Source organism: Macrotis lagotis, chromosome 6 (assembly GCF_037893015.1).
Source record: "Macrotis lagotis isolate mMagLag1 chromosome 6, bilby.v1.9.chrom.fasta, whole genome shotgun sequence".
Taxonomy (NCBI): domain Eukaryota; kingdom Metazoa; phylum Chordata; class Mammalia; order Peramelemorphia; family Peramelidae; genus Macrotis; species Macrotis lagotis.
In genome coordinates this window covers 199,698,397-199,725,056 of record NC_133663.1, presented here as the reverse complement: position 1 = coordinate 199,725,056, position 26,660 = coordinate 199,698,397, and the positions used below count along the sequence as shown (strand labels likewise).

General features: G+C 31.8%; 1 protein-coding gene across 1 annotated transcript in view; it reads right to left on the bottom strand.

Annotated features, from left to right (window-relative positions):
• ROBO2 (roundabout guidance receptor 2) overlaps window positions 1–26,660 on the bottom strand; it is a 795,143-nt gene that overhangs the window by 66,163 nt on the left and 702,320 nt on the right. The window contains 4 exon segments of the mRNA XM_074192780.1: window positions 4,538–4,720; window positions 10,741–10,912; window positions 13,816–13,940; window positions 20,325–20,556. Coding sequence (XP_074048881.1) covers window positions 4,538–4,720; window positions 10,741–10,912; window positions 13,816–13,940; window positions 20,325–20,556 — 712 coding nt within the window.

The following is a 26,660-nucleotide window of genomic DNA, read 5'->3' as shown; positions in this document are numbered from 1 at the left end:
ATACATGAAGTACCCACACTATTAGCAGACAGGGTTAATCCCAATCACATGCCTACTAGTACTGAAAAGTATAGTAGATTGACATTTTGAGGCCAAGAAGCTCTGTGTGTGTGTGTGTGTGTGTGTGTGTGTGTGTGTGTGTGTGTGCCTATCTCTAGTAAACCACATTTTCCTAACACAAATGAAAACTTTAATGTTGCCAGCCAGTTCTCATTCCTTTTCCTGATAAGCTGTTTCTCAAATATGCATGTAGATTAATCCTCTTCTAATAAGTATTAACTCAGACTAGATAATCAGTGTATAAAAATTCCATCAAATCTATTGGCTGCTTTTGGATGATTCTGTCAAATAATTTATAGTACAGCAGTTTTAATACTGGTGCATAAAATATTTAGAAATTTATAATTTCTTCTCTAATTTTAATTTGTTTATATTGACTCAGTTTCACAAAATCCATAATCCCTAAGGGTAATACACACAAAGAAAACTTTCACTTGTTCATGGGAGGAAGTACAATTGCTTTCAACATTCAGTTGATGGCCTATGCTATCATAACATGATGACATTTTAATAAATATCAGAATATACATAAAAGATACTTGAATTCTACCATCTCCTCTCTTTTGCATGTTTATGCAGTATTCATCTATTCAGAAAGATTTTTTAAAATTCATTATATGTAATGAAATTTTCTCCTTTGTTTCAAAAGCTACCTCATTTTTTAATACTCTCTTCCCACATTTCCATTTCTGTAATAGTCACTAAGGTTATTAATTTCTTCACAGGTCAGGAATCAATATGAAGTGACTAAATTTTCAACAAAAAGAGCAACAGTAAACCCCATCCCTACTGTTTCTGGGAAAATGGAAAGAGCCCCCATATTCTATGGGAAGGGAGCGATACCTGTTTTGTTCGAGCTCCCCTTCTCTGTGCCACGTGCAAACCTGCCATGCATATTTGTATCTGAGGAATTTGAGTAGAGGGTGAACATGAAAAAAACAGGTTGTTAGTGTATAATGCAGCCTTCAGGTTATCTTTTATTTTTGGGTGGCTAAAAAGTAAAACAATTTTGGCCAAATTCTCCTCTCAGGTCATAAAATGCATAATACATAAGAAAACTGATAGTTGCCTGTTAACAAAGTTTAAAATAGTTGTCATTCTCCTATGTTTGATGCATGTATTTGTATTTAATTCTCTAGTATCTAAAAGGGGAAAGCTTAATACTGAATAACAGCTTTTAAATTTTCATTCAAGTGTGATCTAAAGCAATGTAATTATTATTAAATGGAGCAAGGTTTTAATCAGCTGTCATTCAACCATATGTGTGCACATTAAGTATCTTTTCACTTGCTTGATGCCTAAAAGGAACATCTCAAAATCGAATAATAGCTTTTAAGTTTTCAGTCAAGTACAATTAAAAACAGTTTAATTATGATTAAGTATAACTAAAGTTGGGAAGTAAAAAACTGTCGAAGTACAGTAATTTCAGTATCAGAAATGTACTGTGACCCCAAATATATTTACTTTCTGTTCCTAAAAGAGAGACAAAAAAAATGAAACCAATCTGATTTTCTGAAGACCAAATGAACCTGTTTCATATATTTCCTCATGTAAAACACTGCTTATCAACATTTACTACAAAAGGAACAAAAATTGTATCTCTTTAAGTGAGTATATAATGTAAGAGTTTAACATAATGCCAATGAAAATTTTAAACTGTATATTGTAGAACAAATTTATATACAAACTAAAGTTGTAAATTCTAAGTCAAAATACACTATTTGATTTGGTGATCTCATAGCAAAGTTGTTTTTCATCATTAAAATGTATAATCAATATAGTGGCAAGATTATATATAAATATACATGCATATATAAGTTCAAATACTTTAAACTTTTATCTGAAAAGAATAGCATAAAAATTATTCCATTCTATCTACTATGTGGAAATGAAAATGCCCACCTAATTCCAGTGTTTCTAATATTTGGAAAGAATGTACTTGTAATTAGTTTTGCCTTTAACTTCCAAGGTATTTTTTTCCTTAAGAAAATACCTAATAAAAAGGATTAACATTAATAGTTCTGATTTGCTGCATACCACAGAAGATAAAATTTGCAGTATCCTCAAGATGCATAAATTCATCAAAGTGAATGGAATTTAGGATTTCATGAAAAGTTTTATGTTCCTTTAAGAAAATTTACATTACTTAAATTGTAAGAAATGCAAAAATGCATATGAGGAGAAGATGAGGATTTGTGGATATCATTCCTTTGTGGGAAATAGTTTAAGATCAAAAGTGTATATATATTTCTATTTTCAAATGATAACAACTGAAGAAATGTACATGTTTTAAGGAAAAGTTTAGTGCTTAAAAACATGCAGACTTTTTTGGAGAAAAACTATGGTTATGATAGAAGAAATAAACTATCAATGTAGCATTATTTTTTTTGGATGGGAAGAACTTCTGCCTGTTTGTGCTCTAGTTCTGAAATATTAGAAGTATAAGAACTTATTGATCAAGAAAGTTACTCTTGATTTAGAATTTCTATTTCTAAAATATTTTATCCTGTATTCAGGCATACTATCTTTATGATAAGAAATATTCACAAATATATGCAGATTAATTACAGATTATCATAAGAGAGGAATTTGACCTTTTGTAAAACAAAACAAACAAACAAAAAACACCCCAAACCAAGCAAAAATAAACCAAAACTCCCACCCTATTTTTCTGTAGCTATTAGCCTACCAAAAACATTGGCCTGATAACTGTCAAATTATTTTGATTAAAATGATTAAAGTGAATGAATCAACAAATAGATAATATGACAAAGATGATGTGAGTTTAAATAAAGGCATGTTTAAATTTTCCCTTTAAGTAATTATGTATATCTCATTACTATTATTTTGTTATCAATGAAGATGAGTAAAACTAAGTCTTCCTCAATTTTGTGTCTCTCATTATTAAGAAATTTAGAGGAATATAAAACAAATGAATGAAATGGGATATGACCGAAGAAGCACATAGCTTGATGGACAATACCTGCAGGGGTGAAGGTGAAGGACTGAACTGCAAAACAAGAAGGTAAACAAATCATAAGTTACAGTTTCTGTCATCAATCACTAACTGTTGGGCATTTCTTTCTTTAAGAATCCCCCATTTGTTTTGTGTTACTCTAATTGCAACGATGTAGCTTTATGAGTTAGCCAGTCAGTAGCCAATGAGAAACAAAAATGGCAGAAGGATGATTACATTTTATGGTGTTTGACTTTAAAAGTATGTGCTATAGTATTTTAAATGGAGGAACAAATTCAAACATAATAATTATGATTTTTCTTTTGCTAAATATTTGTTTTTTGCAAATAGCTATTTTCAGTATCAAGTTCTAAATATTTTTTCTTAAGAACAGTTAAGCGTTGTCAGTGTTGGAATTAACAATACATTAAATAATGGACCTATTGCTTGAATTTTAATGAATGTTAGGACCTTCACTCAAAAAATGTGCTGTGCCAGTTTACTCACAGATAATAAAATATCTTACTAATATAGTAAAACTTTTAGGCTATACTACCAAAAGTTAGAACTAACTGAGTTGTGGTGGAAAGTCCTGAAAAGTTAAGTTCTAGTTATGAGTTCTAGTAATAGCTATCATTTTCCAGGTACCTTTGGACACATACTATCACCAAAATTCTATGATCTCTTTGAATCTGTTCTAAATCAAATGATGTTTTTAAATGTGATCATATATTTCATCTGTCCTGCCAAATGTCAAGTCTAAATACATACATGTATATATATATATATATATATAATTTAATTAAAAGCCTTTTTGCTATTTTTTAATGATTTTGATGTTCTTAGAGTCCTACTGAAAATTAATCAGTGGAAATTTTAATAAAATTGTTAAATGACCATGATCATCTGAAGCAGAAGGCTGTCTTGAACCTTTCTACAAATGTTTCCTTTAAGAATTATTTTTAAGCACCCATATGAAATCCTTCAAAAGCCCTTCTTGCCCACCCCATTTTTGTTTGTTTGTTTGTTTGTTTGTTTAAAGGGAAAAGTATTTTTTCAATTAGCTATTTTTGGGGACAATTTGTATTAAGCTCCTATTCTCAAATAGAAAATATTTCAGTTATTTTTATAAAATTTTGTAAAATTCTTTTAAAGACAGAACTGGTATGTTTCAGGAATGCTTTTTCAAATATGGCCCTCAGATCAAGACCTCAGGACCATGCAAAGGGGCTCTTACCATTGTTGTAATTGTTGCACTGAACCAATGACTCAGAGAAATAACTATATATTCTGTAATGATGTTTGTGATCTGTTTCCAATCTGATCAAATGCATAGTCTCATGATAATAATTTTACGTATGTTGAGCACTAGTTGAAGGTATATTTTCAACATACTTTCAGAACACACAAACTAAGACTATTCATTAATTCTATTCCTAAATCATTCTTTTTCTTATATCTTTGTATCTGGGTATTCTCTGTCAGTATACCATCAATCTGAAATGAGAAATAGTTCCTTACCAGCATAATTGCTTAGTCCCTTTCTCTTCTTTCTGCGCCAGTACAACCAGATGCTGAAGCCCATCAGAATTACCCAGCATGCACCTCCAATACCAGCTATAAAGGCTGGCTGCTTTACAACATCTGTTATTTGCTCAGTTATGCTGTTGTTATTTTCAGTGATGACAACTTCATTACGTCCTCCTTAATGGGAAAAAAAAAGAATTAAAGATAAACATCAAGAAAATGAATAGGCATACTCATACATAAATACATCTAAGAAGACAGACAATTTTCTAAGATTGATTCTTGTTTCTTGCTATGCTTATTTTTTGCTTAAGGTCATAAACTTGATAATTTTGTATAATTGGCAGTAATGTACTATTAAATACTTATCAAAACATGTATTAGAACCTAAAAAAATTAGTAACCTTCTTCAAATAAGGGCACATTATTTCTAAAAGCCATGAAACTGAGAAAAAATACTGAAGAATATAATTTATCACAGAGCAATGGCTAGGTGGATATTTCCTCTGCCTGTTTGGCCTGGCACTTTGACCATACTAACATATTTAAAATCTCTAGTTATGTTTGATATCATGATGCTTCCTTTTTTTCTCCATCTGATGCTGAAAGAATGTGAAATCAGAAATATTTTGATGGCAATCTGTCACGAGACAAGAAGTGAAAAGGCAAAGAGTCAATGACAGCATGTCCTGTGAGAGGAAGAGCATGAAGGTCAGTGTCATTTGATCATAAAGTTGAGGTGAATAAAGTATAAAAGGATTGAAAAAGCAGGGGAATTTTAGTTGTTAAAAATGCCAAAGGAAAAATGATATATTTGATCCTGGAGGTAATGAGAAGTCAGTGGATTTTGAGTAAGTAGTTTGTGTGACAAAGTCAGACTAGCACTTTAGGTAAATCACTTTGGAAACTAAGTGAAATATAGACAGGAGAGGGGAGAGACTGGAAATAGTTATTATGTTGAAACATAAGCTCCATGAGATAAAGGACATTTCTTTTTGTTTGTATTTACCCCCAATGCTTAGCACACTGATTGCTTAATGAATGAATGTTTTAAATTGGCCATGATGTTTGCTGAATCATGCAGACAACTTTAAAGACTATATTTAATGTCCAAAGGTACCAATAGTAGTTAGGATTATATAATGATTATTTATATATATATATATATATATATATATATATATATATATATACATATATATATATATATACACACACACACATATATATATATATATATATATATATATATATATATATATGTAGGTATATAAAGTGCAAAGCACTTTACAAATATTTCACTTTATGCTCATGACAACCCAGAATGGTAGATGTTATGAGTAAATCTGAAATAAAAATATTTTTTCTAAAACTTTATTTAAAAACCTTAAAAAATGTCATTAACCAGTTATTTATGGGCTGTAAGAATCATACATACTTAATGCTTTCATTATCTAAATAAGTGTAATTATTTCATATTTTGTGTTTCATATTTGATATTTTGCAGGTTATCAGTTCAACTAACTAGTGCACAAAGGGACGTGTGTGACCTGTAATGTTCCATTGTACCAGTTGACAAAAATATAATGATATAGATTATCTTCCTCTCGTGGCAGACTAATGAAGAACAAAACTAATGTGCTGGACCCCAAATTAATTAGGCATATCACATTTGACTGTGCCTATTCTTGTGAAAGTTTGTACCTATTCTATATATTATGCCAACTAAATAATGTAAGTGTGAAAGAACCAAATGATTACATAAAAATAATTATATTATTAGCCAAAATAATTGTAAATAAATTTTTTACTATTCAATTTGAATTTGGATATCTAGCATCTATCTCTTTATTGTATTCATGTATATATATATATATATATATATATATATATATATGATCATAAGTCCCAATGAAACAAAGAACAATTAAAAATAATTTCATTTTCTTATGTAAAAAATCATCATAAGAAAGGATGTCTCGGATCTAAAAGATTTTCACTGCTTGTAATAATAGATAATTAGCTTTATGTTGAAATATATAATATTTCAATCAAGCACTTCATCAATGACAATGATCAACGAGGATTCTGATTAAAGAAAGGGGAACAAGATATGTGTTAAAAATTAAAAAGGAAATGAGGATTAGATTAAGTTTCTTTGTATCTAAAAAATAATAAATATACACATACATATATGTCTACCAGACTAATTTGTTATAGCAGAAATTTTTGGATTCTTATTAAGAAAACAATTAAATTCCTTTATCAGGAAAACATTTAATGTAAAAAACAAAAATAAATTTTCAAGGAACAAGAAGTTTTCATTATTAAATTGTGATTACTTCTTATTTCAAATATCTCAATACTGTTTTCTACACTACTATCTTCAATAAGACATGCCACCATTTTAGTTCAAAATGAGAATAAAATTAATGTGCTAGCTAATGCTTCTCAGGGAAAAAGTTAATAAATTCAAAATCATGTTTCTAATACTAAGCTAACTTTCTTTAACAGAAATATCCATTCAAATTATTTTAGTCTTTAGAAGTTTGATTAGAACATCATTAAAATATGTGATCTAACAGTAAGCTCTGATAATGGTAGTGTTATGGGAAAAATAAAATGTGATATAAATATGAAGTGAAACATTTAAAATGAAAACAAGAGTAAGCTACTTCTCATGTACACAACACACACAGAATGTACATAGCACACAAATATATGCCTTTACTCTAAACTAATTGTTCAATAATATAAAATTTTACAAACTTAAATTCACTAGAACTGTTCCTAAGCTAGATATGTGACATTCTGAATTGCTAAAAGAAATGTCTCTGAGTCAAATGGTTGTGTAAACTGAAAAATGTAATCCTCTTATGGAAAAGGAGCCAAGAAGTCAAGCTGATATAGCATGGCAAGAGATAATTTTCCTTTAAGAAACTGAGCGGAGTAAAATAGAAACTGTCTCAAAAAAAATGAGTGGTTAAAATATCTAAAGTTATACTATAACCATCTAGGAAATTATTCACTTTAATCTTGTTGGTCTGCTTAGAAGGCTTATGGAGAAGGTTTTTGTTGAACAATACACATACATAGTTAACAGTGAATTTTTATTCATTTGAATTGGTTGTCATCTCCAATTTCAATACATAATTGCTTTAATAAGATTGCTATGATCTGGATTTAATTTTATTGTATAAATATAAATTTCATTTATTTACAGACCTCAATGCCCTGTTTTAAGTAGAGAGGGCAGATACTGAAAAGTCTACATATACTTGATAAGTGCATCTCTTACTGGGGGATGATGAGAAAGAACTTAAATGATATCCCCAGGCATTAGATAAACATTTTACTGTTAGATATTTTCTTCATGATGAAGATTTTGAAGTTATGATTAGAAGCATCTATGCTAAAGGTAATAAAGATTTTATATATATGTATATATATATATACATATGTATATACATACATATATTTGTACTTATATGTATATCTCTACCTATCTATTAATATTATATTATATCAGTTTTAACTAAATATAGTTGACTTCTCAGGTAAATTTTTTGTGATATGCTCAGATTCCTTTTCTCCATCGAATTTATGTTTTTTAAATCTTACAATGGAAAAATCATAGAATTTTCCCTTGCAGCAATATATTAATTCCATTTGAGAATAATTAATTAAGAATAGGCAGACATTTCAAAAAAAAATTTGATCATCAGATTTTCTTTTGTTTAAATTTAGGAAATTATTTGAGAGAAAGGAATAATTTCCTGAGAATACCTGAGAAACAGTTTTACATGTTTAGCAAATCTTTAGATTTTTGGAATTAAAGAGGAGCAGCAGAATAATATTATAATTACTTTAGTAAAGTTAAAGGTGAGATTTAATTTGCGTTTCTAGAAATCTGTCTATATTTCTAAATGCATAATGAAGAAAGATTTCTAGAATTATTATGCTAAGCAGTAAGGTAGTACAGTTGAAAGATTACTATAGCTGAAGTCAGGAAGATATGACTTCAAATGGGACCACAGGCACTTAAATAGCTGTGTGATCTTGGGCAGGCTCTTAACTTAAATTTGCATAAATTTTTTCATCTATAAAACAGGGATAAAATAGCACCTATTGTTATGTTGACCAGAATAGACAGCATTTAAGTGTCTTGTAAATCTTAAAGCACCATATAAATGATAGATAATATTATCATCCTTGCTAACAATAATAATAAAAATAAGAAGTCATTCCTTTAAAGGAATTATTATTATTATTATTGTTGCTGTTATTGTTAAGAACATTTTATTGAAAGTAAATAACTAAATATTTTAATTTAAATTTTTAAACAGATGTGTTTAATATTATTTAACTTAATATCACTGTGTCATTGTTAATAAAACAACAAAAATAATAGTTTCCAATGTCTTATTATGTATGGAACCTATGCCAGTAGAATGTAGGATCTGACAAGTTCTAATTCTATTGAAAAGCCTTCAAAATTTTGTCTTCTTTTTGAAGACCAATCTTGGTAAGTCTAGAGAGTTTCTTCATCAGTAGATGATAGACCCTTTAGGTATAGCAAACCATGAAACAAAGAAAAATACAAAAAAAGTATTATATTTGTGACCTCCTCTGCATTCTCATTGATTATAACAACATGATAGAACTTTTGCCAAGAATATTAACATAACTGTTAGAGTCTAAATTTTAAATCTTGTTTTTCCCAATTATCATTATACCAAATATTATTGGAAAAAACTGACTCACAACTGAGGAGTCATCCTAGACTCCTCACTAGCATCAACATCCACCATATTCAATTTCTTGTCAAGACCTATTAATTTCACCTTCACAACATTTCTCATATATGTTCTTTTATATCTTCTGACAAGGTTCGGGTCCTTATTACTTCACATTGGACCTTTGCAATAGTCTACTGGTGAGGTTGCTTGTCTGAAGTCTCTCTCCACTCAAAATCACCATCATTTTAGCCATCAAAGTGATTAACCTAAAGCACCGGTCTGATTATGTCATCCTTTTACCCAATAAACTCTAGTGATTCCCTCCTGTTATTTTGTCTTCAAAAATCTTTATAATCTAATTCCTTCCAACATTGCCAGTCATACTTTACTCCTTGCCATGTATTCTTTAATCTAGTGATGCTGGCCTCCTTGCTATTTCATGAACAAGACAACTTCATTTCATTTCACAAGGCATTTTCTCTGGCTGGCTCCAGTGCCTTGAATTTTTTTTCTTCGTCTTCACCTATTGATTTTTCTGGCTTCTTGTGTGAATTGAAACCTCATCTTCGAAAAGTCTTTCCCAATCTCTCTTAATTCTAGAGCCTGCCTTTTAGTTATTTCCTATTTATCCTATATATAGCTTGTTTCTATATATTTGCTTGTTGTCTACCCCATTAGAATGTGATGTTCTTGAAGCAGAATTGTCTTGTGCCTCTTTTTGTATACCCAGAGTTTAACATCTAGTAGGAACTTAATATCTTACTGATATTTCTATACAACATTCAATCAAATTATTTTTGAACCAAATTATTTTTGAACATTCTAGCAGCTAGTTAGTTTCATGACTTAGGAATTTTGTGGGATTACTCTGCTCATAACTTAAATAATTCTGTGAGCAAATTTCATAGAGGGGGAAGAAAACTTATTCCTCCCAATAACCAGTTCTGTATACAATGAAGACCAGCGGATGAGTGACTTTGATCCAAGTGAAGTACAAGAGTTAGATGATTGAATATGCTTTTCATTCTATGACTATGTAAACAACCTTTTTGTTAGTTATTGAATGACTTCATTTCATTGAATTGCTTCAATTCCTTCCAAAATTGAATCTGAAATCATAGATAGTACCAGGCAGTTAGAAGTTGACCCTATGCTATTTCTATACTAAGCAGTGAAGACTTATTTGAAAATGGAAAAAAGTACTAAAACATATTTGGTAGAAGTTATAAGTAAATATACTTTGGATCATTATACACAATGAAAATCTGTAATGATTTGTATTAATAGTTTGGAATGATCTGTTCCCTGAGGTGGTGAGTTCATGGGAAGTGTTTGTGTTGTTTTATTTGTTAAGAGATTACATGGAAAAAAAATTCAGTTTTGTGGGTTGGGGTGCAGGATGGTTCTAGGGTCTCATCTATGACTTTGAAGCAGAGATGACACAAAGCACATACTCACCAATTATGATGGGCTGTGGATCACTTTTCACTCCAATTCCTGCATTGTTGCTTGCTGCAACTTCTACCTGATATTGAATGCCTGGAAATAACCCACCAATCACCACAGATCGAATTGATGCATCCACAGTTTTGTTGATATGAAACCGAGTTTCATTTCCCAAACACCAGATCTAGAGTGAGTAGAAGAAAAACAACAAATCATATGGATAATATTTTCATTGTAATAAAAATATTAATTTATATTATAAAAACTTACATAATGAATATAGCTATAAATAATATAATAAAAATTAAATAGAATAAATAAATGCTTAAAGCAGTAATATTAATCTTCAAAAATATTAGCTTCCAAAGGAACATCAAATGTGTGCACAAATTGGAAAATAAAATTAGTTATAAGATATGTATGTACATATAAGCTTAAAGTAGTATAAAATGATTCTAATGGGTAATTCAGCAGGAGGCAGTTAGGTGGCACAGATAGCACAGACTATATTTGTTATGTGATCCTGGGCAGGTCATTTAACCCTGTTTGCCTTAGCTTCCTCAGCTATAAAATGAGCTAGAGAAGGAAATGACAAACTACTCTAGCTTTGCCTAGAAAACCCCAAAGGGGCCACTATGAGTCAGACAACAAGAAAATAGCAGGCATAATGCTATCTTATTGCTATAGATAGACTACTACTTACTCACTCTAATAGAATATTGAATATTATCATGTACAGTATGTCTGGGTTAAAGTCATTTCTTGATTTTTTCTCAATTTAAACAGAATTTATGGAATTATTCACTATAAATGATAAAATATTCACTTCATCTAAAAGTCAACATGTATAGTAAATATCTCTGTACTATATATTTAATTCAAGCAAGTATTTGCTTAAAATGTTTAAATTATCAGCATTAGAATTTATCCAATGATATTGGTAGCTATTGTTTATTGACAGATAATTTATAAAATATATCATTACATAATCTTTATACAATAAGTATAAGATTAAAGCAATTATTAATAAAATTCTCTCAAAGGGTTAAGTTGCTTTATCTTAAATAAAGGATTAAATCTTCTTTGAAAAAGCCAAACCCTAATAACCAATGTAAGTCAATATAAGTACTTCTAAATAATATCTATAGATTAAATAGATAAACAATACCTGTATTTTGTCATTATAGACAAGATATTTTAGATCAAGACTTATAATGTTCCTTATGATTTAGTAATATATCACTTAGTGTAAGATCTATATCTTTTCATAAATGAAATAATCATGGAACCATGCTTTTTTTTTTTTAACAGAAGAAACTAAATACTCTAGCAACCAAAAAAGGGCATTGAGCAAAGTTCCTCATTCCAGTAAGTGTAAGTTAATTTCTTCCTGACAGCTGGGAGGATAGGGGGTTGATCACAAGTTTAACAATCCTCTGAAGTAAATTCCTTTTTCCAGATCCATTTCTCTTTTTCATTGGGGCCTTCTAAAGGAAAGTCCTTTTTTACTTTATTTTTCCCTCATGCAGTTTCCTTTTGTCCATGATCTTCTGCTTTAAGGCCCCCCCTTCCAAGAAACAAAAAAACCATGCGACTCGACCTGTTAATTCCTCAAAATATCATTTCTTATTTAAAAGCAAGGATTTCTGTAGTGGAATTAAGAAAGTCTAATTCAGTGTTCTTCTTTGTCCAATGGAATTATATTCGAAACAAATTTAGTTCCTCTTTTTTTTAAGCCATCTTTGTAAATTAGTCAGGGTCTCTGACATTTGAAGAGTCAGTTGACTATGCTGAAACAAACCTTACAAATTAAAACCATACTATACTTGGATATACTTTTGTCTCTATTCCTTTATTTCAGATAATTGAGTATACAACGTGGGGTGGAATCTGACCAAAACCAGAGATCAGAACTTGGGGTTTCAATCCTGAGGACTTTTTTCTCTGAAGGAATTATCACATATAAGTTATCTGCCATCATTACAAACAGTATAGTCCATTGAAAAGCTTTTGTTTTATAATCATTTCAGTTGGGTCTGATTCTTTGTGATCCCATTTGAGGATTTCTTGGCTAAGATATTGACATGGTTTAACATTTCTTTCCATTTTACAAGAAAACAGAGGCAAACAGCTTAAGTGGCTTTCCTAGGGTCAAATAGGTGATAAGTATCTGAAACCAGATCAGATTTGAATTCAAAGAGATGAGTCTTGAACCTAGGCCTGACATTATATTCACTGCTCCACCTAGCTGCCCCAATATGAAGTATTAGGAGTAATAAATAACCTTGGGTTCTCAAATATCCAATGTTTATTTTTCTTTCTCTGAATGTTTCTTCATTATATCAACAGTGTTACTCTTAAAGAAATTGGGTATTATTATATGAATTTATGAATAAAGAGTTATTTTATTATGAGGATTTATTTTAAAAATTGTTTTGTGTACTTAAAAATGTGATGTTTTGAATTAAATTCCAGTTTTCACCTTTAAATTTTAAATTCCTGAGCAAAAAAAGTCTTAAATTCTGCTTAATGTTCTTTATTAATGATGTAGATACTCCATGAATATTCAAAAATAAAATCACAAGTTTTCAATTATAGATTTTTAATTTTCACAAATATTAATGAGATTTGAAACATTCATTTTTGTACTTTAATCTTGATAGATTTAGGATTCTATTCTTCCCAATCAGGTATATTCTCTATAACAAAGAGGAAAAAAGAAGAAAATTATGAGGCATAAGTTTTTTACACTAGCTTAAAAAAATTCATGGAAAATCAGTCAGTTCTCTTCAAGCAATGCTAAACTAGGTTTTTAAAGTTTTTCACTGAATACTGAAATAGCAAATTGGATCTTAATTATGTGTTCTAATTACACATTTGTTATATATTATTTTGGTAACTTTAGGTCACAATTTTTCTGTTCTGTTTGTCAGGAATATTTTCCTTTACCACTGTATATCAAATTGATATATATGAATCAAAAACTTTTATTATTTTATAGGAATTATTGAACAGTATAATTTCTAAATAGAATTTCTGGAATAAAGTATATCTAGTAATTTTTTTTCTTTAGTATTCTGTTCATACCTTATACTCCTGAATAATGCCATTTTGATGATCTGGAGGCGGAGGGTCCCAGGAAACACTGATACTTGTGCTGTTATGGTTTCCAATTGTTAACACTGTGACAGATTGTGGAGGAGCACTTGGAGCTGCAGAGGAAGAAGGAAAAAAATAAATTAACAACATGAATCTAACTTTCAAAGCAATAGTTTTAAGTATTGCTAGTTTACGAAGATCAGCAATGGTGATTTTGGAAAATTCAGTGATAACCCTAAATGCAAATGAGGAAGACTTAGACATTTTGAATAAAGGAAACTTTGCTATACCTTTCACAGCATATACATTTGGGAAAGATGTTTTCTCCTAGTATTAATATTAGAAATTAGTACTGAAAAAGACAGCTTGTTAATCAGTTTCCTCAATTACATACAGGGAGAGAGATTGCCACCTTTGATTTCTCTATTTGATCCAATAGAGAAAAAAATTGGGAGGAACAATTATGTAAGAAAGAAAGACTTGAACTGTATTAAAAACATCTTTTTCATAACGTCATATCATTAGTCATTCTGAAAGCCAGAGAATTACTGAAAATCAAATGGTATGCTAAAAACTTTAAACTTTAGGCTTGCAAGGTAAGTGAACAAGCAAAAACTCATTGGCAATATATATTTAAGTTTGTTGGGGCTGGATTATGGAGTGGGACAAAAGATAGGAGTATCACCTTAGTTGGTAAATGTTTTTCAATGATGGATATCTTCCAAATCAAATTTACAAATGACACAAAATACTTTGCCAATTAAAACAACTCACAACAATCCTAAACAAAAAATTAAATTTCAGAGTGCTATAATAATTTATTTTTATTATAAAAATATATGCTAGACATCAGGAATGATGAATTTATAAACTTTTATGTCTAACATGGAAATGGGATCCAAATATTTTAAATATATTATATGGTAGAATATTACATGACCATGCATTTGTGGGCATGTTGGTTATATAGGTCACCAAAGTTGTTTTTTGAGTTTTCCCTATGAGACAATCCCTCTCAGAAATGTGACACCATGCTTTTAATTCAACAACTTATCTGGCAGTCCTATTGTTATTAAATAGACCATTCTGAAGAATAACATTCTTAAAATGTGTTTCTCATTTTCCTTGGCTTTTTTTTTTTGTTTGGTAGAGTCATGCCAGCCTCACAACAGGTCAATTATTGAAATGTTCAAGCTTCTTTAGAGGGGTGAGAAGGAACTCTAATCAGTGCTCAATTTTTTCCGGATATAATTCCACTGAATTCTCTTTGTTAGTTTCAAAAGATGAAAGAGGTGGGAGTGAATAGATTCTGAATTATGATAAATACCTAATATAGAGGGAAAAATCCAATTAAGGAGAAATTGAGTTCAGAGTTCCAAATTAAATTAAATCTAGAGAGAATTTCCATTTTCCCCACCAACATACTGCCCAAGAAGTTTCGTTTTCTACAAAGCCTAATCAATCAGCAGTTCCTAAAAGTAATCACCATTCTGAAATATTTATTTAATTTGGATTTCCAAATATTTAAAAAAAAATTAGATTCTTTAAGAAGATAGGTTACTAGGGGCAGCTAGGTGGTGCAGTGGATAGAGTGTGTGTGTGTGTGTGTGTGTGTGTGTGTGTGTATGTTTCTGTGTGTTTATAGTATGTGTGAATGCTTCAAATCACTTATGAAAATAATACTCTTCCTAAAATGTCTGTACTCTAAAACATTAAAATTATTTTAAAAATTTTTTGAAAAATTTGATGAAGCATAAGCTATTTGATTAGGGAAAGGAGGGGTGATATTACAATGATTATTTATTTGTAGCAAATCATTTCATTTAAATCCAAATGACTTACAGAATATTTTCCTATTTGTTGTATTCAAGAAGGTTTTTTAAGTGAATAAATGATAAGAAGGAAAAATAAAAGACATTTTATATTGCTTTAGTCAAGGCAAAACCAGTTTAAAAATACATTTATCCATGCCCAGATCATATAGCTTACCCTTTGTATTAGCAGGGAATTTTTTTTAAACTAAATAGAAAATTATTGAATAAAATCAAGTTGCCATCAATTTAGAAAGTTACTTGCCAAACCATGTTGCATTATAGACTACCAAAAACACCTTACTTCTTTTATATAAATAAATTGACAAGAAAAAGATGTTGCCTACATATTTTGTGTTCCATAATTCCCTTCCTTTTATTCTTGTTCTAAATCAGGCAAATTCAACCCACTGTGAGTCCATTTTGGATTTTCTTGGCAAAGATATTAGAGTGATTTGCCATTTGTTTGTCTAATTCCTTTTACAAATGAGCAACTGAGGCAAACAGTGTTAAGTTGTTGAGATTCAAACAACTAATAAGTGCCTAAGGTTACATCTGAACTCAGGTCATCCTGATTCTGTATCCATACTCTCTATTACCTAGCTGCCACTTCACAGACAGCAACAAAGAACAAATGGAGGTGTGTGTGTGTGTGTGTGTGTGTGTGTGTGTGTGTGTGTGTGTGTGTGTGTGTAAAATGAGCAAAAGTTATAAGCATATTGAAAAAGACTGATGTTATACAATGTTAACCATAGTCAAGCAATAAACATTTATTAAGCTTCTACTATGTACTAGGCACTGCGCTAAACTTTGGGGATAAAAAGAAAGGTTAAAGAGAGTCCCTGTTCTCAAAGAGTTTATAATCTAACTGGGGAGAAAACAAAAGAAAAATTGAAAAGACAATTGAGAGAGGAAGGAGCATGTTTGGAGGTGGGGCAGGGTAAAGTCTCTTGTCTCTTGCTTCTCTGTCAATGCCCACACTTCTAACAAGGAGACCAATTTGAGTGGTATTTTGAACACATCCATTTTACTTAAGATAGAGCCCACAGTGTCCCTTATCAAGTGGGTGGGGATAATCTCCTTTGATATGCTGTTTTAACTGCTTTTCCCTTGTGCTCAGACTTTTATTCCGATTTCTGAGAAATGGATTTAGAGAGATTTGTTTCTGTTATGTGTTATTTGCCTTCAGTTTCAGGTGCAATAGGTAACCTGCAAGACACCTAGGAGTCTGAGCCATGGTTTGACTTTAGAGCCAGGAATACAGCCAGAAGAGTGGGGTAGGTCATCCTGGCATGGACATGCAGGAAAAAATTGAAGTGATTGATATGCAAACCTGAGGGGAGTGTTTGGACTTGGAGAGTATGCTTCCTTAATTAGAAACTGAGCAAATGAATCCTTTTCCCTTCCCCCCAACCCCAAAATAGAGGTGATACAGGGAAGGATATTGAAGGAATCTTGTTTGTGTATTTGGGATTATACTTTTGAAGTAAATATTTTTTGGTCAAAAATAGTATGATTATCAATGGTTAATGGACATAGGGCAGATGGAATCATTCTCTGAAACTGAGGAGCATGGTTGATGGGGGGGTTGGAACCATTTTCAGGAAGCCTAGACAAAATCTCAATTTCTTTAAAGGAGATGGAATGGGGCAAGGGAGGGTGAAAGGAAATCATGTAACATAAAAATATGCAAATGCATGTGGATGAATGTTGAAAAACTTTTATAACATGTAATTAGAAAAATAAAATAAAATATCAATTAAAGAAACTCTAGAAAATGCATAAAATGTCTGCAAGTAAATCTACCAAATTGTATGTAAATCTCAAAGAAAGTAATTATGAATTGATCTCAGGCCACAGAAGAGTTCAAAAGGAGTTTAAAAATCTAATAAGAAAAGAAGAGAAAAATTGAGAAGAGAAATTATGGGATTTATTATATTGCAAAGAAGAACTTTATGAAAAAGAGTCAGTATCTTGGTAAAGGAAGAACAAAAAATATAGAGAAAACAGCACCTCGAAAAAACAAAATAAGCCAAAATGAAATTTTTAAAAAATTAAGGCAATGGGGTTAAGTGACATGCCTAAGGTCACACAGCTAGGCAATTATTATGGGTGTGAGGTCACATTGGAACCACCTAGCTGCCCCTGAATTTTTTTTTAAATTCACTCTAGAAAAATAATTCCTTAAAAATAAGAAATGGACAAGTGGAAACTGATAGCTTGAGGAGAAATCAAGAAACAAAAAAACTGAAAGTATGAAAAGATAGGAGAAAATGTGAAATATCTCAGTGGAATAACAACTGACCTGAAAAAAATAGATCCAAGAGAGAATATTTAAGAATTACTTGACTACCTGAAAGTCATGATTTTAAAAAAAAGAGCCTAGCCATCCTATTTTAAGAAATTATAAAGAAAAAGTACACTGATATAGGTCCAGAGGGGATCATGAAAGAATGTAATAATCATCTCCTAAAAAAGATCCCAAAATGAAAAGGAATATAATAATCAATCCCTGAGTTTCCAGGTTAAGGAAAAAATATCACAAGCAGTCAAAATCAAACAATTCATATATCATAGAGCTAGTGTCAGGATAGCATTAGAATTAGCAGTTTCTACATTTAAGGATCAGAATTTGGAGTAGATATTTCAGAAGGCAAAAGAACAAGATTATAGTCAAGTATCACCTATCCATCCATCTAGAGGAAGGAAAAACAAAATAAAAAATAAAACACACACACACACACACACACACACACACACACACACACACATATACAAATCCTTCCAAATTTGATGAACAATTCATTTTTTTTTTTTAGGTTTTTGCAAGGCAAATGGGGTTAAGTGGCTTGCCCAAGGCCGCACAGCTAGGTAATTATTAAGTGTCTGAGACCGGATTTGAACCCAGGTACTCCTGACTCCAGGGCCGGTGCTTTATCCACTGTGCCACCTAGCCACCCCCTGATGAACAATTCAAAAAAATTATCTCTTATGTATCTCTTTCCCTTAATCCTAATTCCTCATGCTGAAAATTAAATGTGATTGGATAATTTGCCCCCCTCCCAAAATTAAGAAATGAGAAAGAAGAATGCACTGGGAAAGGAGGAAATGGAGATGCTGAATGAGACAAATTACCTGACTAAAGAGATTCAAAAAAAAAGATCTTATGGTGGAGGAGAAGATTAGAGAATGGGGGGAGGGGAAGAGAGAGATAAAACTCATGAACTTTACTTTCATCAGAATTGTCTTAGATTGGGAATAAGATACACTCTCATTTGGGTGTAGAAATCTATTTTCCCAAACAGGAAAACAGGAGAAGATGAGGACAAAATAAGAGGACACTCTTAGAAGGTATGGTAGAAGGAAGGTAAAAGTCAGGAACAAAAAACTTGAGAATAGATAGGATGAAAGGAAAGTCTGATAAATAAGCAAAAAATAGGATGAAGGGTAATACTATACTATCAAGTTTCTCTAATAAAGACCATATTTCTCAAATATATATAGAAAATGAAGTCAAATTTATAGAAATAAGAGTAATTTCTCAATTGATAATTTGTTATAGGATAAGAACAAGTGGTTTTCAGATAGTCATCATAGCCATGTATAGTCATATGACAAAAAGGCTCTAAATCACTATTGATTAGAGAAAGGGAAGTTAAAAAATATCACTTCTAACACTTTATCCCAAAAGCAAAGAAATGAAATTGAAGGGTTGTCTATCAATTGGGGAATGACTGAACAAGTGGTTGAGCATAATTGTGATGGAATACTATTGTGTTTTAAGAAGTAATGAGCAAGATGCTCCCAGAAAACCTTGGAAATACTTACATGAACTGATGCTAAGTGAAATAATCAGAATTAGGAAAAAACATATACAATGTGATTAGATCCTACGCAGCAATTAAAAGAATAAGAAAAACTCTATCTGTCAAATCTAAGGAGAGGGGAGAAACTTATGACCAAACAAGAAATAGAGAACATTATAAATTGTAAAATGAATGATTATGACTACATTAAATTAAAAAGGTTTTGCACTAATAGAACAAATAGGCACTGCAATTCTTCAGAGCATCAAAGAATTGAAAAGGAAGATGAGAGTGAGCAGGACTGCATTTTGAAAATGCAAATGATCCAAAACTCCTCTCAGCACAAAATCTCACCTTTAAACATCTATATTCTTTCAGAAGTAATGGATGGATAAGAATCAAAACTAGAGATGAATCAAAAGTGATTGGTAATGCATTGGTAATGCATGGCAATGCCTGGATAGCAAGTCTCATTAGAGATATTTTGAGGAAATGCATGATTAGATAAGAATGAAAGTAAGGGATAACAATAAGTAAACAAAATGGATAATTACTCTGATACCTCATAAATAAATGTAAAAAGACCCAGAGGAAGGTCTCAAACATTTGGTAAATCTTATTTAGTGGATATATAGAGAAACCATAATACATCAGGGACAGTAGCTACAATAATTAGATGATAGATTCATTTACATATTAAAGTATCAAGCAAATGGAGGAAAGGGAAATTTAAACATTACCATTTTAGTTTGGCATTTTCTATTATTTATGATCATAGCCTAGCCCTATGTTAAAGATGACCAAAAAAGGAATTAAGAAAAGTAATAAAAAATTGACATTATGATCTTAGTAAAATTTTATAATGAATTTCAATACTGACCTTCCTCAGTTGTACGAACTGACTTTGATTCACTGTCCATTCCTTGAAATTCATTAAAATATGGTCGAACTTTAATTTCATAAGTCACTCCTTTTTTCAGATTAACTAGAATAGCACTGCGTTCTAAAGGTACTTTGGCATCTAAGTTTTGCCATGCTGATGGAGACTGGAGTCCAGATGTCTGGCGATACAAAACCCGGTAACCTTGTATAAATTGGGGTTGACGATCAACCTGAAAAATAGAGAAAAGAGCATTAAATAGAAATCAGTTATGTCTATGTGATCTTGGGAAAACATTTAACCTATTTCTGTGCCTCAGTTTCTTCACTGGTAAACTAAAAGGGCTGAATTTTAAGTTCTGTTCCAGTTCTAAATCTAATTGTAGAAGGGAAGCTGAATATCCTAGGCAGACATATTAGGATGCTTGTGTAGGCCTTTCCTTGGAACATTTATGAAGATAAACTTGAACCTTAGCAACTTTAAACTATATATGGTGTGGCTGTGGTACTTTCTGTGAATTTACTCTGGTCACACCTGGTCACACATGTGACCAGCTCTGGTCTATAGCTAAAGTGCATGTGCATGACAATGAAGTCGGAATGGTTCTTTATTCCCTGTGTTGGAGTCAGGATGTTTTGTCAAAGATAAACCAGGAGGAGCCACCTGTTCAGTAATTTTCTAAAATATAAGCAATATCTACCATTATCTACTGTTTTACCCTCTTTGAATCTTTTTCCTTATATTTCTGAGATTAAGTGGGATTCCTTCTGTCCCTGGCCCAGTAGCTTGACCATGGTAGCAAAAGTAAGCCCCTATCTGAGTGAACCTGAAAGTGGATTACAGACTCAGTTGCTCTTTATGTGAGTGTGTGTATATGTATGTTTGTATGAGGGCGTGTGTGTGTGTGTGTGTGTGTGTGTGTGTGTGTGTGTGTGTGTGTCCTGAGACAGCTGATCAAATGACAATTGTGTGTTGGTGCTTCTAGACTCCATAGCAGTCTTGTGGATCAAAAATATCAGGAGCTCCTAGTTTCAAGCACTGGGTCTCAATCCTCTTACTACACATAGATTTAGAACAGGAAAAGATATTATAGTTCAACCTTTTCATTTTGCCAAGTGAAAAGATGAAAAAAAAAAAAACTAAGTCAGAGAATGGCTCCAAAAAGGATAGGGCCTGTGAGTTAATTATTTTAATAGTACAGATCTGAAATGAAAGTGAAATATGTATTAAGCAGTATTGGAGTTGTTTCATATGTTAAATCTTTGTCAAAGCATACTTCTGAATTTCGTTTTTTTCCTGATTTTAAGTATTTTGCATGTGTGTGTGAAGGGAGTAGGAGGAGGAAATAAATGAATACCTGAACAATTTTTTGATTAGCTTTTTAGAAAGTGCCCTGTAAATCTCTTTGGGGAGATCTGAAACAGGAATCATTATCTAAGCTTTTTTGAAAAATTTTCTTGAATTTTATTCTGGCGTAGAAGATTGTTGAGCTAAGAAGAATTTTTTTTTTTTTTTTTGCTAGGCAATAGGGTTAAGTGGCTTGCCTAAGACCACACAGCTAGGTAATTACTACGTGTCTGAGACCGGATTGAACCCAGGTACTCCTGACTCCAGGGCCGGTGCTTTATCCACTGTGCCACCTAGCCGCCCCAGAAGAATGTTTTTTAAAGGCCAGGTTTCTTTAGGACAGAATCTGATCAACTTCTGTTCCTTTGTGGGAGAAAAGATACCCTCCTCCACCTTCACCTGGTTGTGCTCTCAAATATAATTCTATGATCCTGTGGCTAATTGCAAATCATTTTATCCTCACGATGAGCTTCAAACTACTTATTCTCTCATAATAATGGTATGATGAAGTTTATTTTCTCTTATCCCCTTGTAACTTCTACCCACTAAAACTAATGTCTATCCTCCAAAGAAAAACTGATCACAGTACCTCATATTAGAATCCAATGCTCTCATAAGTGACCTTTTCCACCTTTTCCATAACCATCTAGGAGGTACAGCAGAAATAATGGGCTTAGGAGCAGCTAAGTAGTGCAGTGGATAGAGCACCGGCCCTGGAGTCTGGAAGAACTGAGTTCAAATCAGACTTCAGACACAGTAATTACCTAGCTGTGTGACCTTGGGCAAGTCACTTAACCCCAATGCCTTGCCAAAAAAAAAGGAAGAATGGGTTTAGAGGCAGAAAGATCTGAGTTCAAAACTGACCTCAGACACTTAGAACTTATACAATTTTTTTCAGTTTGGTTTTCTTATCAGTGAAATGGTTATGATCCAAAATGATTCAGAATTCCCCATCATTTCCCAGTTACTTCTATACAACGGTGCCTTCACTCCAACAATCACTGTTTCTATTTCGTGGTATTCTCTTCTTTTTAGCTATCCTAGAATTTGATCTCCATGCTACTCTCTGGCTACCTTTCTTCCATTAGAAATCCCTTTAGAGGAAAGAACTATCTTGCTTATAGTAGTTGTATCTTCAATTCTTAGCACAGTACATAATAAATATTTAACAAACTTTTTTCCCTCTCTTTCCCCTCTTTTTTTCTCTCCCTCCTTCCCTTCCTATATTTAAAGAATAGTAAAATGTCCCAGTTAAGCTTTCTTTTTTGCAGACCATACAACCTCAATTTCATTAAGAGAGTTTTGAATGGAATTGTTACTAGCCAATTAATTACACATTAACTTTAGTATCATTTGTGAGACTTGGAGATGTTGGAATAGGACATGCCCAGCATGGCAGGCCCAAATCAAAGAAGGTACTGTAAAGCAGAAGCAGTAGTTCCAAAGAAACAAGACCTTCACAAATCTAGAAACGTCTTCATTCCAAATGTTCAAATGAGCTATTTATATGACCTAAGGTAAAGTCTTCTGAATTCGGTTATCTTCAGAGACTATGAATAATCACAATTGGTAGCAATAAGCAGAACAAGTTCTTAATTCTCTTTATTAAATGTGCCAGGCATCTAGTTACAGTACTCAAGATGTAGTTTACTTAAGGCTGAATATAAAAGAACAATCTCTTTACTTGCTCTGAACAATGTACCTCTATTGATCTAAGTTAAGATCAAATTATTTTATACTCTGAAAATTCTTTTGAAATTTTCTCAGGGTAAAAGAAATTTGACCTAGGTTTCAAGTGATTAAAGAACAGTCTCCCATTAACTACCTTTCGGACCTTGCATGAGTCATTTAAATTCAGGCAGATTTTTGATGGAGTTAATAATATATGATTTTCCCTCAAACTATATGTTTTCTTGTGATATCCTTGATGCATCTCTTATCTATGGCTAAGTAAATCATTTTTATGTTTAACTGATTAATGACCTACAAGCATCTCATTCCATTTTAGATAGTATATGTGTCTTTGTGCATGTATGTGCTAGCATGTCTACCTATGTTTCCATTGGTTTTGTCTTGGTCCTAACAGAAGACAAATTTATGTTAGTCTCAGCTGAGAAAGCAGTAGACAGCTGGGGGCGGGAAGAAAAAGATAAGACTACTGAAGCAGAATCCAAAAAGGCAGAAATAGAATCAGTTCAATGTAAAGATTAAGGTGTAACTGTTAAAGTGCAGTCTTCCTTTCAAGGTGGTCTGCTAGATCAAAATTATTTACATAATAATTTGCTTATTAAAATACTCCTGCTTTTTCCAACTACATATCTGTATGAAGGCAGATTTGTCTTCATATATATATAAAAAAATCTATCCCAATAGGTTGAATATAGATGCAGATATGAGAATTAAACTACCTTTTTAAATCCTATACATTAAAGATATTTTGCAAAAATATGTGGAACAATGCAACTTCTCACTTTTTGGGGGGGAAATGTTTTTTTACAAACTTACTTATGCCAATATGTAACTTACGTTAATCTGTAATTTTTATTTTTTTTTGGCTTTTACAAGGCAATGGGGTTAAATGACTTGTCCAAGGTCATAGAGCTAGGAGCATTATTTTTAAATAAATTAAAACATATTTTACAAATTTATCTAGAGAGAGAGAGAATTAGAGTTGCACCCTCCATTAAAATTCTACTCTGTTGCTTCTTCATGGCATAGAACGGACTATTTTCAAAGGTTATGGCAGAGAAATACATAATCTATTAATTACCATCTTGGCAATTCTTTTTTTTTTTTTTTGCAAGGCAAATGGGGTTAAGTGGCTTGCCCAAAGCCACACAGCTAGGTAATTATTAAGTGTCTGAGACTGGATTTGATCCCAGGTACTCCTGACTCCAGGGCTGGTGCTTTATCCACTATGTCACCTAGGCACCCCTTATCTTGGCAATTCTTAAAGCATGGGTCTGGGAAAGAACTGTTATGTTCATTTGCCAAGGATCAGTCTAATCGAGTTTTTTTTGTTGTTTTTTTTTTAGATTTTGCAATGCAATGGGGTTAAGTGGCTTGCCCAAGGCCACACGGCTAGGGCTAGGTAATTATCAAGTGACAGAGGCTGGATTAAATTCAGGTACTCCTGACTCCAAGGCCAGTGCTCTATCCACTGTGCCACCTAGCCACCCCAATCAAGTTTTAAAAGGTTCATCAGCCATCTAAATAGGTTTTTACTTTACCAGATTCAGGAAAAATCTTAAATTCACAAGTTTTTACTCCCCCTTTTTTTTTTAAGTTTTTGCGCGGCAATGGGGTTGAGTGGTTTGCCCAAGGCCACACGGCTAGGTAATTATTAAGTGTCTGAGGCTGGATTTGAACTCAGTTACTCCTGACTCCAGGGCTGGTGCTCTATCCCCTGCACCACCTAGCTACCCCCTTTACTACTTTTAAAAATTGTAATCCACTAAACTACATAGTATGCCTTATAAGCAAAGACATGGTTTTGAAGTGGGAGAGTATGACACTTTTTATTTCCCTCAACATACTTTCTTTTGAAAATTGTAAGAAAATGAACTAATCAGTTTTCTCTATAAAATAAGAGGGTGTAATGTAAGTTAATCCTCATCTTTACAGACTAGAGGTTGTATCAGGGCCATGCTGTTGTAACTTCAAAATGAAATGGGGCTCTTGGTTGTTTTATAAATATTTATATTCATGAACAACCCGACCAAAAACAAAAAAGTCATAGGGCATGGATTTATTTCTGGTAGGAGGCAGAAATTAAGGATATACTTTTATTATTTTAACTTTATTTGGACAGTGTTTTAATACAGATCTAATTCTTAAATCTCTCCACAGATTGTGATTGGGAATTTCTCATATTTTCCCAGCTTGGGACACATTTTCTTTAGTTCAAGTACAATACTTATAATGGGAAAGGAAAAAATAACAGCAAATTGTCATAAACTTGTAATACATAAATGTTGATCTCAATCTGAGACTTCTCTACTTTGCAAATTCTATAGCTAACAAATGTGTAGATATATATATATATATATATATATATATATATGTGATCCTTTCTATTTAGATATCTAGGTAGTTGATTGTACTTTTACAACTGAGTCAGCTCCAACTCATCAGAGATTTTCGAGAATTAGTGCTACATTTCTTTGGGGATACAGAAAGAATATGTGAGCCCTGAACTAAAGACTGAGTACATTTTTTTAAAGTGTCTATTAGATCAAATACCTAGTTTTTTTTAGTATGCATACATGTGTATTATTGAGTACATGTTATTGTTTTATATACATGTATTTTAGAAGCATATATGTATAAATATCCCTAACAATTTGTTTTGATGACATTAAAGTAAATTAATTTTATGAAGTCAAATAGAGATGTCACAATTGTCACTGTTAAGAAATCTTCCAACATATGTTACAACGATATTATGTTTGCATTTTATAAACTTCTCTACATTCACTTTAAGTGAATTTATGCAGTGAAAGAGAGACATAACTCACAATAATAGCTTGTTAATACTGAAAGAAACAAGCTGTGTTTTTAAAAAGAACATTAAGCAGCTGTTTCCAGATGAAGGGAGGCTGTAAATCAGGGTAAATTGGTTTTATCCATGTTTGAGTTTCATTAATTAAATGTTTTACAGAGTTTATGAACCTCATGTTTATGACAAAATGTTGCTTTGCCCACTTTACTCCTCCTTGAAACCACAGCTTAATGGTGACTTACTTAATAACTAATTGAGTTTCAGGTGTTTTAACATGAATTTATATGGTTGCCATAGTTTTTTCAAGGGAGTTAAAAAAAAGTTGTTAGGGAGAAAGAAAAAGTAAAATGTCTGAATATATTTCATTAAAGAGAATGTACTGTTTCTTTGGCATATGCAGGCCATACTGTTTCAATAAATATTTTTAGGTTATAAATAATCATTATATTTAATATATATTTAAAACTATATATTTGTGAACATTAATT